Source organism: Apodemus sylvaticus, chromosome 5 (assembly GCF_947179515.1).
Source record: "Apodemus sylvaticus chromosome 5, mApoSyl1.1, whole genome shotgun sequence".
Classification (NCBI taxonomy): domain Eukaryota; kingdom Metazoa; phylum Chordata; class Mammalia; order Rodentia; family Muridae; genus Apodemus; species Apodemus sylvaticus.
Window position 1 is genome coordinate 137,040,299 of NC_067476.1, and position 13,466 is coordinate 137,053,764.

A 13,466-nucleotide genomic window follows, 5' to 3' on the forward strand; every position below is an offset into this window, starting at 1 on the left:
GTGTCATAGGGATGCTGGCACTGAGGGGCATTGGCACCCTATGGCTGGTTTTGTAGCCACAGAATGGGCCAGAGAAGCCACTCTGAGACTACTTGAAGGAACTGGAATATTGTCCTTGTGCCAAGCAGGATGTGGGGGAGGGGGACCTGGGATCAGAGAGTCTGAGACTCTCAATCCCGTGCCTGATTACAGATGGGCAGAGAAGCTCCAGCCCTACACACAGGGTCTGGTGGGGCTGAGCCAGCCAATAGCTGATTCTGTCTGTGTTGGGTGCAGTGCTGAGTTTCTCACCCACCCCAACACACTTAGAGGAATGACACAGTACAAAGACACCAGGCTGAGGGGCTGTGTGTGTGTCCATGCTTTAATTCAGAGCTGTCTGCTACAGGCACAGCTCTGTCTGAACAAAGAGACAAAGGAGACTGGGAGTTATGACCCCTTCCCGCAGCCCCCCTCCTGTGTCCCCTGAAGTTTCTGTCAAGAGGATAGCCTAATGTGAGTGCACAGTGGCCTGTTTACGTTGTCACCTAGATCAGAGGGGGACTGTGAGTTCCTTGGGTGGAGACTCCTCAGTAGCCTTTGGCCCTAGAGCCTGGGATTTGCTGCCCTGTGCCTGTACAAATGAAGAGTCTCAGTGAGAAGCTATGTATGCTGCCTGCTTGGACACATTGGTCACGAACAGTCTGCTCAACACTGCCTCTGTTCAGAAATCCTCACTGAGCCCTATCAGAGGGCTCCAGGACAAAGGAGCCACTACTTCAGGCCACTGGGCTCCAAGGTCCCAGTAGCAATAGAAGGTAGTTCCTGGGGACACTTCCTCAAGACCTTGTCTGCTCTGACTGGAGACAGGGAAAGGAGCACCCTTAACATTTTTGCTCCAGGAGCCAAGGGCAAGAGGGAAAATTGCAGCCTATGGGTGGTGGCCAACCGGGAACGGGGGAGCTTTGGGGACGATATCTAAGGGGAGCCTGGCCCAGTTCCACCTTGCTCTCAGCCCCCTTCTCCATATCTGGAACCATCAGGCTGCTCCAGTGTCTACTTCCAAGCCTACCTGTTGGGATTGCATGGGCACTGCAACCCCTTTGTACTAATATGGGATTCTAGGCGTATATAAACGTAAGGATCAGGCATTACCCGGGCCCGCAGGGTTCCAGGGTCATCCCAGGGCTGGGTAATGAGCTGCTTATTCACTAAAGAACAGAGCCCTCCTGAGAGGCAGAACTCACGAAAGAGGACCTCTGCTGTAGGTGAGGTCCTCTGGCGATCACATAGGCAGGGTTAGGGTCACAGCAGAAGCAGGGTGTGGCCAGTTCCACTTGATGCCTCTATAAACCTGGACCCTTTTCAATGGCTTCTTCAGCAGCAGGAACAGGGTAGACCACAGTCCGAGCCCTACCCAAGTCCACCAAACACGACGAGACACGACAAGAATGCCCAGACAGCAAGACATGGAACAGAGGGGCTGCAAAGTTGGACCAAATGCCAATGGTGAAAAATATATGGATTTTATGTTGTCAAATATAGTTCATACATTTATTTTCTCAGCAGAGCTTTGACTGTTGCTAGGGAGACATACGGAGCTCCAGGAGAGCACGGCGCAGGAGGCTGGGTCCGTGGCCAGTCCTGGCTTGGCTTTGAATCAGTTTTATCCCCTGTCTCTCCATGGTACCACCCCAGTGTCCTATGGGGCAGCCCCAGCGAGGCCTCAGGCATTTGGGTTTGGTTCAGCTGGGGTAGGGACATTCCACCAAGGATGGCTGCTCTGAGGCCCCAACCAAGGTGGGGGAATTTTGGAGGCACAAAGCGCATGGCAGAGGGCTCTTGCCCCGATGGCTAGGCTGGCTGCCCACTCCCAGTGCATGCAGGTGCCCCCTTTGGAGGGCACAGAGTGGAGGGGCAGAACTCATGAGTCAAGTAGTGGCCACTGGGGCAACAGTGAGGACAAGCGACCTTAGCAGAGAACCGAGAGGCTCCCACACCAGAGGGTGAGATGCAGGGCTCTGCCAGCTCCCTGGAGGTGGGCCAGTCAGGTAGGTGTGACCTCTCTGGGAAGGAGGAGTGAGGATCAGAGCGTTTTCTCAGGCTGACTGGGCCTGGGCCTGGACCAGGAGCAGCACACACAGGCTCCCACCACAACCTGGCCATGTCCCTGCTTGGGAACCACACTCAGGAGACCCTGCTTTGGCATGGACAGGCAGATGAGGTGGCTTCAGAAACCCATCTGGAGGTGCCCCTGATGGCCATCTTCCTCTGGAGTCAGCTGGGTGAGTAAAGCCCTCATCCCAGAAAGCAAGCAGCCTGGGGTTTCTGGGACAGGCAGGAAATTAAGTCCTTCAGGAAACTGAGTGCAAATGTAGTCAGGGCTCGGGGCCAAAGGAGCCTGGGGTAAGTGGCCTCTGACTTTCCCACCCACTGAGGTACCTCTAGGCTACAGATGAGATAGACTCAGCTCAGAAGGTGAAGGGTCTAGAGCTGCTAGCCTTGCCTTCTCTGTGCTGGCAGATTCGCCCATGGGGAGCTGGGGCTTGGGTAAGGGCTCCCTCCCACTCCCATGATGAGTGTGTTAGTAGTGATGGGCACTGGACATCTCACAAAGATCTAACACACCCAGAAGCCAAGAGGACAGACAGACAGACACAAAACCTACCCTCCTGCCTGAGCTGGTCATGCCAGCAGGACCATACTTTTGCATCCTGGGGCAAGAGAGGAGAGCTGGAGCCTTGGTGGGACCAGGGAGACCAGACCCCGCTTGGAATGAGTGGTTCTCTGTATTTCGGGTCCTGGCTGCCTCCGTCTGAGGAGGTAATACTGGTCCAGGAGCCCAAGGAGAGGGGCAAGGGGTGGCCTGGAAGAGAAGGCAATGGAGTGGGCCAGGTGTTGGAAAGAATGGTTCAAAAGAGGGAGGATCCTCAGATCAATACAGCTAGAGACTTTTTGAGCAGGGCCTGCCTTGTCTAAAGTCTGGGGGGACAGAGGGGACAGAGGGGGCAGTTCTTACCAGTTTCTCCCTCTTCAATTAGCCATTTTAACCTTTTCTCTTGAAGTTTGGGGATGTCTTTCTGAGTCCCTGACACTACTGACGTCTTGGGTGGGGGTGCTATTCCAGACCTGAAAGTAAATATGAGGAAGCCAAAGGGGATGGGGTGTGTTGGGGGTGGGCAGCAAGTGGCATCCTACAATCAATGGTCAGGCTGACAGGAGGAGAGAGCGGGGAGCCTCAGAGCTGGGAGCCCCCGGCTGAGCTGGAGCTGGGCTGGCTCAGGGGGCGGCAGCTGATCCTACGGATGGAGTGCAAGGCCACCGTACAGCAGCCCCGCAGCAGGGAGCTGATGTTGTAAATGGGCTGGCCCTGACGCCGCTGGGAGCGGCAGAGCCAGGCCACTGTTGGCACAGCCGGCACTACCACAGCCAGCAGATCCACGATGTAGTGGCGGCTCCAGTAACTCTTGGGTTCCTTTTCGGTGGTGGTGGTGGCTGCCTCCTCCTCCTCTTCCACGGGACACACCACACTCACTGGCAGTCCTGGGTTAGAGTTGACTGCAGGCCGGTGCGTAGCTGGCCCGCAGGTGATGGGCTCTGGGGTCTCAAGCTCATCCCCTACTGTCACCACCACTGCCGAGTCGGGGTCTCTAGGCCCTGAAGGGTGGGGATCCAGCTCTGAGTGCCTGTCCTTGAGGACTGAACCACACCCCTGAGCCTGGCCCACTTTCTCCAGGATGGTGTTCAGGTCTGGCTGGTACTGCATGAAGTCTGTCTGGATGGCCCGCTCCTGCATGCAGCTGGCCTGCACGCCAGCCTCCATGCCACACAGCAGCTTCTCGTAGGTGTTGCTGGCAGGGAAGCGAGGGCCCAGGTTGAAGGAGCTGTGCAGGGAGGCTTCCTCGAGGCCACAGTCCACTCCTGATGACAGCAGGCTACTGGCCTCCAGGGCGTCCGTCCGACTCAGGGTGTCATCGGCAGCCACAAATCCACTGTCAGCTCCATCCTCAGCAGAGGTGCTGGAAGGGTCCCCTGGCTGGCGGTCGCCACAGACAGCTGGATCACTCAGCTTGGTGTAGGTGGAGCTGCGGGTGAGGGAGCGTGCAGGGGACCCGCCTGCTGACTCCCCGGTTCCTTCCTCCTTGGCTGTCCCATTCTGAGCCACCTCCATGCTGTGCAGCAGGGTCTCCAGCTTCTTGTTCTGGATATTGATGTCCACAAAGTACTTCTGCAGCCCCTTGTCCTTGTCAATCAGGTTGTTCTTGACAGTGTCGATGACCTGCTTGAGCTGCCGGATCTCCTTGCGGGCCTCTTTCAGCGCCAGCTGGGCTTCCACGCGGTGGCATTCCTCCTCAATCCAGTCCTCCTGCATGCGGGACAGCTGCGTCTTAAGGTCATCGATCTCCGTGTCCCTGTAAGCAAAGGCAACAGGACTGCTCATAGCCTGTCCCCATGACCTGTCATTGCTACTGTGGAGAGGCAAGGAGACGTCGCCAAGCACAGATGGCCCCTGATGGGGTGGCTGAAAGCCAGAGACAAAAGTAGGAGATTTGATGCCTTTCCTTTCGTCCCACAGGGAGAGAAGTAAGGATGGGTGGAGCCCGGGGCCAAAACGGGACAGATTTCTTCAAGGGGGAGAAGAAATGGCATTAGGAGTCACATCCCATCTTACCCATGAAGCCAATCTCTCTCATCACCTCCAGAGGAGGCCACTGCTATAAAAATGTAATAAACTCTTAATGCAAAACAGCAAATGTTAGGGAGGGATACGGTTTCCTGCTGAGGCAGCTTCTGTTCTAAGTGGAGGGACATTTGTGTCCCTCCCCCCACCCAAGCCCCAGGGAAAGGATGGTGACATGTGACAAGTGACAGCCTTTGCGATGGTGGGGGATCTGACTGTTCTACAGCATGCCTCTTTCAGAAAGATATAAAGTGGCATAAAGTGGTGAATGAGTCACAGGAGGGTGAGGAGAACTGGGTGACTCTCTCGTACACATGCTAGAAGGTTCCTTGTATTTCCTATCAAGAGGAGGAGCTGAAGGGATGGATGGGAAATGCACAGTTACCAAGAGAAGGGTTGTACAGCATGCAAGAACATCAGCAAGATCTCCACCCAGGTGTGTTACGGCCCTTCAAGCCGCTCAATTACAGATGGACCCAGAGGTGCTGCAGAGGCAGGCGGGTGGTGAACCATGACACAGTGACTGGAGGGGAAACTCAGTGGACACTGGCTCCAAGCAGCGGGAAAGGATTTATGAGTCTATAGAGTAACTGTACCACCACATATGGCACCAGAGATTTTCCACTGTGGAAGAGGCTGCAGATGTCAAGCACTATCCTCTAGGAGAGGCTGGCCATCCAGTATAGCAGGGGAGAGCTAGGAGGCAGAGACCTGGAACTACCCGAGCAGCAACAGCCCACAAACCAACAGGCATGGCGTCCTGGATCTGCCTCCTCGTCTCCTCTTCTCACGCATGCCTGCCCTGGGAGGAGTGTAGGGAGGAGCTGGGTGTGCTCAGTTTGGCTGTACCCTGTACCTCTCTCCTTGAAGCCAGCTAGACCTTGGGGTCAATGGCTTCTCAGTCCTGAACTGGCCTGGTGCTATAGGTGTAACATTTTAGCCACATCTTAAAGGATGGAGTTGGCAAATACGAGATGGGAGGAGAGGCACCTTAAAGGGTTGGGGACACGATGTCCACAAACACAGAGGGGTTTGTCAAAGTACACTGGTGGATGAAGAGGAGGAGGGAGAGGCTAGCATGAAAGTATGCTAGCCTTTCATGGCTACTGAATAGCACCTGGAGGGTGTGAGGAGAAAGGCACTGTGCCAAGGATAGACCTGTTGTGGGTAGCAGAGTGGTTAGGGATGATATGAGACCAGCCACAGAAGGGCATTCTACCAAACACAGGGAGATGGTCTACATGCCACTACTGGCTGGCCCAGAGAGGAAGCTGGGAGATGGGCTACTGGTTCCTCATGGGCATCAGTGCAAGGCCCTTCAAGTCTCTCAATTACAGATGGACCCAATCCAGTATGAGTGTCATCAGGAAGAAGGCAGGAACTTGAAAAAGGAACCTTAGTTCAAAGGTGGCAGAGCCCAGCACCTGACACCCACTGAGCTCTGAAAACCACCACAAACCCAGACTGGACTGGCCGCTTGGCAGAGAGTAGTCACGCATGCTCCACACTAATATGTCCAGATCGATGAAGACAGGAGGGTCAATGGGGGCCAGCAGCTAGTGATCATAGAGGAGCAGCCGGGGCTGGTGGGTGATGGGAGAGGATGGGGAATGATTGCTAATGGCACAGGGTGATAAAAAAGAGGTACCAGAGTGTAACAATTGTGCCAACACTGCACACTATACAGTGGTGACGTTAGATGGGCCACGTCTGTGGCAAGGACAATACTTTGGGTGAGGTGTGGTATAAAGCCTCGGAGAAAGGAAAGAAAAGACATGGTGGGATGCCCCGCCTGAGCACTGCTGCCTTGCACTGGCTGGTCCAGCTGAAAACAGACACAGTTCAGAGGACACTGGCCAAAGTGGTAAGAGGTGGGGGAGCCCACCCTAGCATGGGGCTTCCATTGCTTGCGACAGGACTTCCTATGCGTTCCATGCTGTCCTCCAACTTAGACTCCTTCCTCAGTCTACTGAGTTCTGGGGCAACATGCACATGCCCTGGCGCTCAACCTTTGAAGCATGGCTCTCAAAGATGAAACCGCCAAGAGGGGCAGCACGCAGTATCTACAAGACCCTCCAGGATGAGCAGGACCTCAGCCTTAGCATCTCCTGACCATCTTACAGGAAGGAAGCAGGCAAGCAGGAAGGCTTCTGGGCCTAGGCTCGCAGGCTGAGAGGATACATGGAGTAAGGCCATTCCTTCTTCTTCCCGGGCAATACCCCAGGGCCCTGGCTCTGCTGAGAAAGCAGCTGGTGGGTGTCCCCCAGGGCTTCCCTTGGCTGCCACTCACCGATCCTGGAGCCGGTCCTGTGTGTCCTTGAGCCGGGCCTTCAGGTGCCGGATGCAAACCTCCTTTTGCTGCAGTGGAGTCAGGTACTGCTCTGGGGTGGGAGGCTTGATGCCGTGGTTGTCGCTGCATAGTGTGTATTTCATGGAGCGCCTGCAAGGGTATGTCCATCAGAGGCGGGGAGGTGGGGTGAAGAGGGTGGGGCCAGGGAGCAGGGGCCTCCAGCCTAACTCCACTGAGCCCTCCTGTGCCTGCTGTGAGGCCATGGGGCAGAGACAGCCTTCTGCCAGGTGAGTTTAATAAAGCTCTTCTGACTGAAGAGTAGGATAGGAGACTCAAGAGCTCCTCGGCTTAGGGGAAGAAGGGACCTCTCTGAGGCTTGTATGCACTAAGTACTTTATGACAACGCGTGTGGGCCCTCCCTGCAGCAGTAGGTTCAGGGAAGCCTTTGTTCTGCAAATATACACTCACTTCAGAGAGGCTGGCTCAGGCATACAGGCTGCACATCCTCAACAGATAAGTGTGAGAATGAACGGGAGCAAGGGTAGATTCCAAGCAAGCCTGGAAGATGAGGACTCTCTTGCAGAGGAGGTGACTTCTCCTGGGAGGAGACACTGTCTTCCCTGCAGCTGACAGCCTGTCTAACATAGGGACAGGAATGGGGAGGGCAGACAGGAATGACGTCACAGCCATGTTTGCAGACACCCTAATGCACTCTCTTTACCTCCTTTGGTAACATGCAGGTTTGCGTTACGTATCCACACTTGGAGGACTAGCCACACCTTGCTCTCGGGGAATTAATGGTGTCCCAGGCATTATGCACCTGCATGTGCCCATGTGTGTATATGCACCAATTTCATACTGCCTTCATAGGCAATTGCCTGGTCCAGAACACCAGCCATGTTTATACACCTATGCTCTGGGGTATGTGTGAGACACATGTGGACAATTAGCAACAGGTCTTTGAATGACAGCTGGCTGGATGCCTTCTGCAACTGATACAGTATGTCATATCACAGCCTTCTGGAGGCGCCTCCACCCAGAGGGCCCCTGGAGCCAGGACGGAGGGCTGGCCAATGCTTTCCTAGGAAGGAGAACTCCCTGAGTCTACAACAGACTAGAGTCCAGACGGTTCCACCCACAGTTTCCTGGCTGCAGGATCTGTTCTTAAGAACCCTCCTTGGCTCTCGGTTTCAAACCCCAGGAGTGTTCCCACACACCGGAGACCGGGGCTGCAGCCATAACATCCTGATGCTCCAGGGGCTGGGAACATTTCATAGGGCTGGAAAACATAGGTCCTGGGGAGGCCCATTGTGGAAGTGGTCCCATTAAAGGCAGGTTTAAAGTTTCATGGAAGAAGAAGCCTTGTAATATTTACTGTACACTGTAAAGTGTTAGCGTGAAGGTGGCAATAGGAAGGGAAACCAAGTCATACAGCCTCTCTTCCACTTGGCATATGGCAAAGGGATCCCCTTGCCCCATGCCTAGACCATAATTTAGCACAAGCCACAGCTGTAGCACATCTGCAGTGTATGGTGAATCCTGGACTGTCCCACCTTGGTCTAAAATCTCATCAAAAGAGAAGAAGCCATTAGCATCCTCCATTTAGACTGTAGCTGTCTTTCCTCCTGCCCTGCAAGGGATATGACAGGTGGACACAGACCTGGGACAAGTACACAGAGTCCTCAGTCTGGTATGAGGCAAGAGGCAAGAATCCAACATTAAACTAGCAGGGATGAAGCTTACAGTCAAGTGGGGGCTTTGAATGTTCTCGTTTGCTTTCATGGACATTTCCCCAAGATAACACTTAATACATGTTCATAGTCTCTCTGGTCTCTCCCACTCTCCCTCCCCTCTGTGGTGTGTGCATGTTGTTGTACATATCTTAGCAGACACAGTCTGGCTGTAGTGAGGCCCTTAGGTGATGTGTCCTGTCCCCTAGAGGTAGCAGCCCCACATTTTGGGAAACAGGACTTCTCCACAAGTGTTCAATCTGGAGTTTGAGAGTATGCCAGGGGCTTCATATGGGAGATGTGTTAGTAACAGTCTGGAAGCTTCCAATTCCATGCTTTTCAAGTTGCAAAGCAGAAGCCCAGTGCTGAGCACATGTCTTATATATGACTGTTACCTACAATCCACAGCTTAGTGGAAATACCTAAGATCTGTGGCTCTCGTGGCTCTGGGTATCACTGAACCAGATGATGTCTCTACTGAGGAGGAGCTTGACTGTGGGACTGCAGTCAGAACATACCTGTCCTTGTGTCCATAACCCTCACTGTGGTCCAGGATTTACAGGCAGTCTGCAAACGCATTCACTGATAGTTCTGGATTGTTAGATCCATTTTATGACAAAGAAAAAAAGTTGAGCCTTGGAGACATGAAACCAAATCCAAAGCCTGCAGCTCCCCAAAACCTCCCACTTCCTACTTGTATTCTAGCACTCAGGAAATAGGACACCACATCAGCACCTGGTTCTGACATCCTGGTCTTCAAGGACCCACAGCCTGTCTTTATCTGCCCTCCAGGGGACTCTGTATTTCAGATGTCTACTATACCTAGACCATACTTTTATACATGCCACATCTGCAGCACATCTGCAGAACATCTGCATTGGCAGGGCTTGAGACGATGCCCATATGCATCTTGTTTTCGCCTCTTTGGGGTGGCATCATTGGGGGAAAACAACTAATCCTCTCTGAATTAATGGGACAGGTCGCTAGTATGTCACATGGTCTAGTTCTAACAAATGAAGTCAGACAAAATCTCACAGGCAGGTGTCCCTCCTCTGAGAAATGAAGGCTGGTGGCACAGGAGCCATCTTGGGCTAATTAGGACAAAAGACGTTCACATGGATGGTGGAGCGGGAAGAACAAAGACCTGTGATGTTTCAGGAGTTGCCTGCCTCTGGCTCCTGCCTCAACATCTCATTTGTTCACGTCCATCTTACAGACAGGAACCAAAGCTCAGAGGGGGAAGCTATTCTAGGCCAGTGTTCGTAGGAGGAGCAGTGTCAGCTAGAGGAGCACGGTGCTAGTTCCCCATCTCCTGGGTACCATGTTCCCAGGCAGCCCAGCCAGGCTGGAAGGAGGAGCTGGTTACCTCGGGGTGGGGCTGCTGTCACTGCCCTTGCAGGAGCCAGAGTTGCTGCTGCTGCTGAGGGAAGAGGTGCCGTAGGCGTCCCGCACACTCACAGGTGGAGAGGTGCGCCTGGAGGCGGGGAGAAGAGGCAGCTGCTCATTCTGGCTGGCGGGCAGCTGTGGGCACTGGGCGAACACTGCCAGGCCGCTACGGCCTAAAGTGCCCCCGCTTCGGGTTCATCACAGGGAAGAAAGTCAGCGGGGGAGGGGGAAGGGAACACACACACACAGACAAGGGTGACAGAACAGACAGTGGAAATCAAGATGGAAACCAGAAGGTGGCTGACCCCTCCTAGATCCCCAGGGTTAAGAACAGAGGCTAGACAAGGCTGTGGACAAATGGTGGGCCCCAGGGTCTGTCTCTCAGCTCAGGGAAGGATATCCATGAATGAGCTGAAACAGAGGGGAGAAGAATGGGGTAGACAGGAAGTGACTAAAGAAGGCCCCCCCAGGGTGAAGGGTCAAAGGAGAAACTATTGCCTGTAGGGACGGTAATGGTAGGGCTGGTGCTGATGGGAATCTTCAGATAACTGTTCTATCCACCATGTCATTTGGGTCTTTAAATAGTCCCTGGAAGTGGCATGGACCAGCCAGCCTATTTTAAGGATGGGAAAACCGAGGGCATAATTGGCTTAAAGGCACGCTACGAGTCTGCTGCACACACTGCGAGACAAAGGCCATGTTTTTCTGAGACTGGAGCCCAGGCTGTAGACAAGGGAGAAACTCACCTGCGAGATCCGGCAGAGGCCCGTCTACTTCCCTGCAGGGACATGGCCATGAGGCTGCGGGTCCTGGTGAGCGGCGGGATGGGCGGTGTTCCCGGGGCTGAGGAAAGAGGGCGGGTTGTGGGGGGCGTAGGGAGGGCAGGGCCGGGCCATGTCATCCTCTCACTGGGGCCACTGCCTGGCATGACTTCTCCTCTTGCCCTTCAGGCACGACACCCCAGAATCAAGCGAGGCCTATAGGCTAGGCTGCAGGTGGCTGCCTCCACCAGTGAATTCAGTGGGGCTTGGCACAGGCTGCTAACCCCAGTTTAAAGTCTTAGTCCTCAGAGTCTCAGAGATGGCTAGAAGTCATCAGTCCAACCCCAGATCTTCCAGGTCACAGTGAAGGTACCCAGAGGGTTGAAGACCCTGCCACAGTCAGATAAGGGCCACCTGTCCACCAGTGCAGCAAAAGGATCTTCTACTCTACCAGCAAAGCCTGCTTCTCCCCAAGCCCCTGCCCCTCAGATCCTGCCTCCCACATCCAGTCCTCCCTCTTTGGCAGGGGCTGCAGGTCGAAGGACTCCTGGTGCAGGAGTGGGAGCCCCAAATTAGGCCGGGCTGGTCTCGCTGACCATCGCCTTCCCAGGTGGCACGTGGTTCGGGGCTTCCTGGCTACAAAGGAGACAAGACAGACGGACATACCAGCACATGTGTAGAAAGATAAATGGATACAGACAAAATAGGTCATACCAAGATGTGTCACACACATGTCCATGCTCAGGCACCTACCCACAAGGCAGGACAAGCAGCCAGGCCCTCTAATTCCCACCCATGCTGCATGCAGGCATGCCGGCTTCTGTCATATAAGTATGCATGCTTATTTTAGCACATCCGGAGGACTCGAACACAGGTTTGATGTGTAGGAGGCCAAGGTCAAGAGAATAAGAAGCCATCCCTGGTTGCTGAGTGTTCCAGGGTGGGTGGGTGGGCAGGTACATTCACATGCTCAGGAGATTTGAGGAAGGGGGAGGGTGGATCCAGGTCCTTAGGATGTTCTATTCAGAAGAAAGGAGCAGTGGCAAGAGACCTCTGCAGGGATGTCTTTAGGGATAAGGCAGAGGGTTAGCTGTCTGGGATCAGGGCTACACTAGCATCAGCTTAGAGCCCCCTTGGCTCAAGGGAGAGAAACCTGGGCTTTTTGCAGTCAGTGGCCAGTTTTGAGCCAGTCCGAGAGGTGGCAGCCCCCTGACTCCACACTGAGGAACGGGACTGTAGACAATAGCCTGGGGAAGCGTAGCTGAGAAGGTCATGCCCTGGACTTCTGCCCATGCTGGAGGAGAAGCAGCTGCCGAGCCAGCCAAGCCCCAGAGCACACCAGCCCGTGCTACATGTGTTACGTACATCACGCCATTGATTTCTCCCAACAGCCCTATGAGGAAGTGCCGAGATTAGTCCCCTCTCAGAGATAAGGAATCAGGGCCACTACGAGTAAAAGGACTTGCCCAAGTCACACCCCAATTGTGTGGCAGGACCAGTATTTGAACTGGACCAACATCAGATACTGAGATCTCAAACCCCAGAGTTCCTGACCTAGGGACTACCTCCTTCTCACGTCAGGGCCCTCCCCCACCAGGAGTCTGCTTCTCCTGGCCAGTAGTGGGGCCATCTCCTGAGTGGACAAAGACATTACTCAAATGGCCAGTTTCCTGGCTGTGATACAGAACACGGCCTGTTCCCCTAGAGGGCCAGGACACAGCCAGCATTGTCTGCCCACAGGTGTCAGGTGCTGGGCTGCGGGAGCCACTGACACCATGCCCGTCACCTGAGCTGCCCACCTAGCTTGGCACCACTCCCCATCCACCGGTCTCAGTCACCCAAGCAGAGTCTCTGGGAACGACAGTGGGACCAGACCCACAGCAGAGGGTATGGGCCAATACAAAGTGGGGAATCAGTGGACTGCATGCCTGTCTGGAGAGGCCACACAGGGGTCCCTGTCTCCCAGACACAGACAGCCATGGTGGGGGCAGCTGGAGTAGGATAGGTAGGGGGTGATGGCATTCGCTCGTGAGTGGGCAAAGCTGGGAGGGCTGCCTGCCACAGTGATTCCTCTGTGGTCAGGTGACCTGCTAGCAGCTTCCTTTCAGTTGAGCCCTTGCTAGTCCGCCCTCTTTACTGGCTCTGTTCTCGTCAACACTAGGCTGGCTATCGGGAGGAGGAAGCGCCTTCAGCAGGCCTCACCTCCCCGGATGGCTTCTCTCCAGCCAGCTTGGGTGAGTGTGGCAGCAGAATCTAGGCGGAGCCCAAGGCCCAGGTCTTGGGAGGCGGGAGGCGGGTGAGAGAGGCTTAGATGGAAAACCGCATGTGGCCCCGGTACAATGTGAGCTTTGTCCCAGCTGCCTCTGCTGCTACCTTGCTTGGCAACCTGCTTCTCCCTCCTCTGGAGTTCTATTTTCCTTCCTCCCTGGTTGTGGGTGGGAACGGGGTGGCATTTGTACCTGGACACAGCTAACAGTCTCCTGGGAGACCAGAACCAGCCATTAATCCAGGGCACAGTGGAAGTGGCATTTCCCCTGCTGGGAGAGGACCTCATGGGCAGGGTCCCTCTTGGGAAGGCAGAAGCCACCCAGGCCCTCAGGGTACCTCCCCTTCAGGATCCTGCTCAGAGGCCCCTGTGT

The 13,466-nt window shown here is 54.7% G+C and overlaps 1 protein-coding gene across 1 annotated transcript; it reads right to left on the bottom strand.

Moving 5' to 3' along the window:
- Positions 1-388: 388 nt before the first annotated feature.
- Positions 389-10,994, bottom strand: Snph (syntaphilin). Its single transcript, XM_052183892.1, has 4 exons — positions 10,813-10,994; positions 10,047-10,154; positions 6,951-7,100; positions 389-4,391 (listed from the first exon to the last, which is right to left on the bottom strand). The coding sequence occupies exons 1-4, from the start codon at positions 10,992-10,994 to the stop codon at positions 3,218-3,220; spliced, it is 1,614 nt and encodes a 537-aa protein (XP_052039852.1). The 3' UTR covers positions 389-3,217.
- Positions 10,995-13,466: the final 2,472 nt, after the last annotated feature.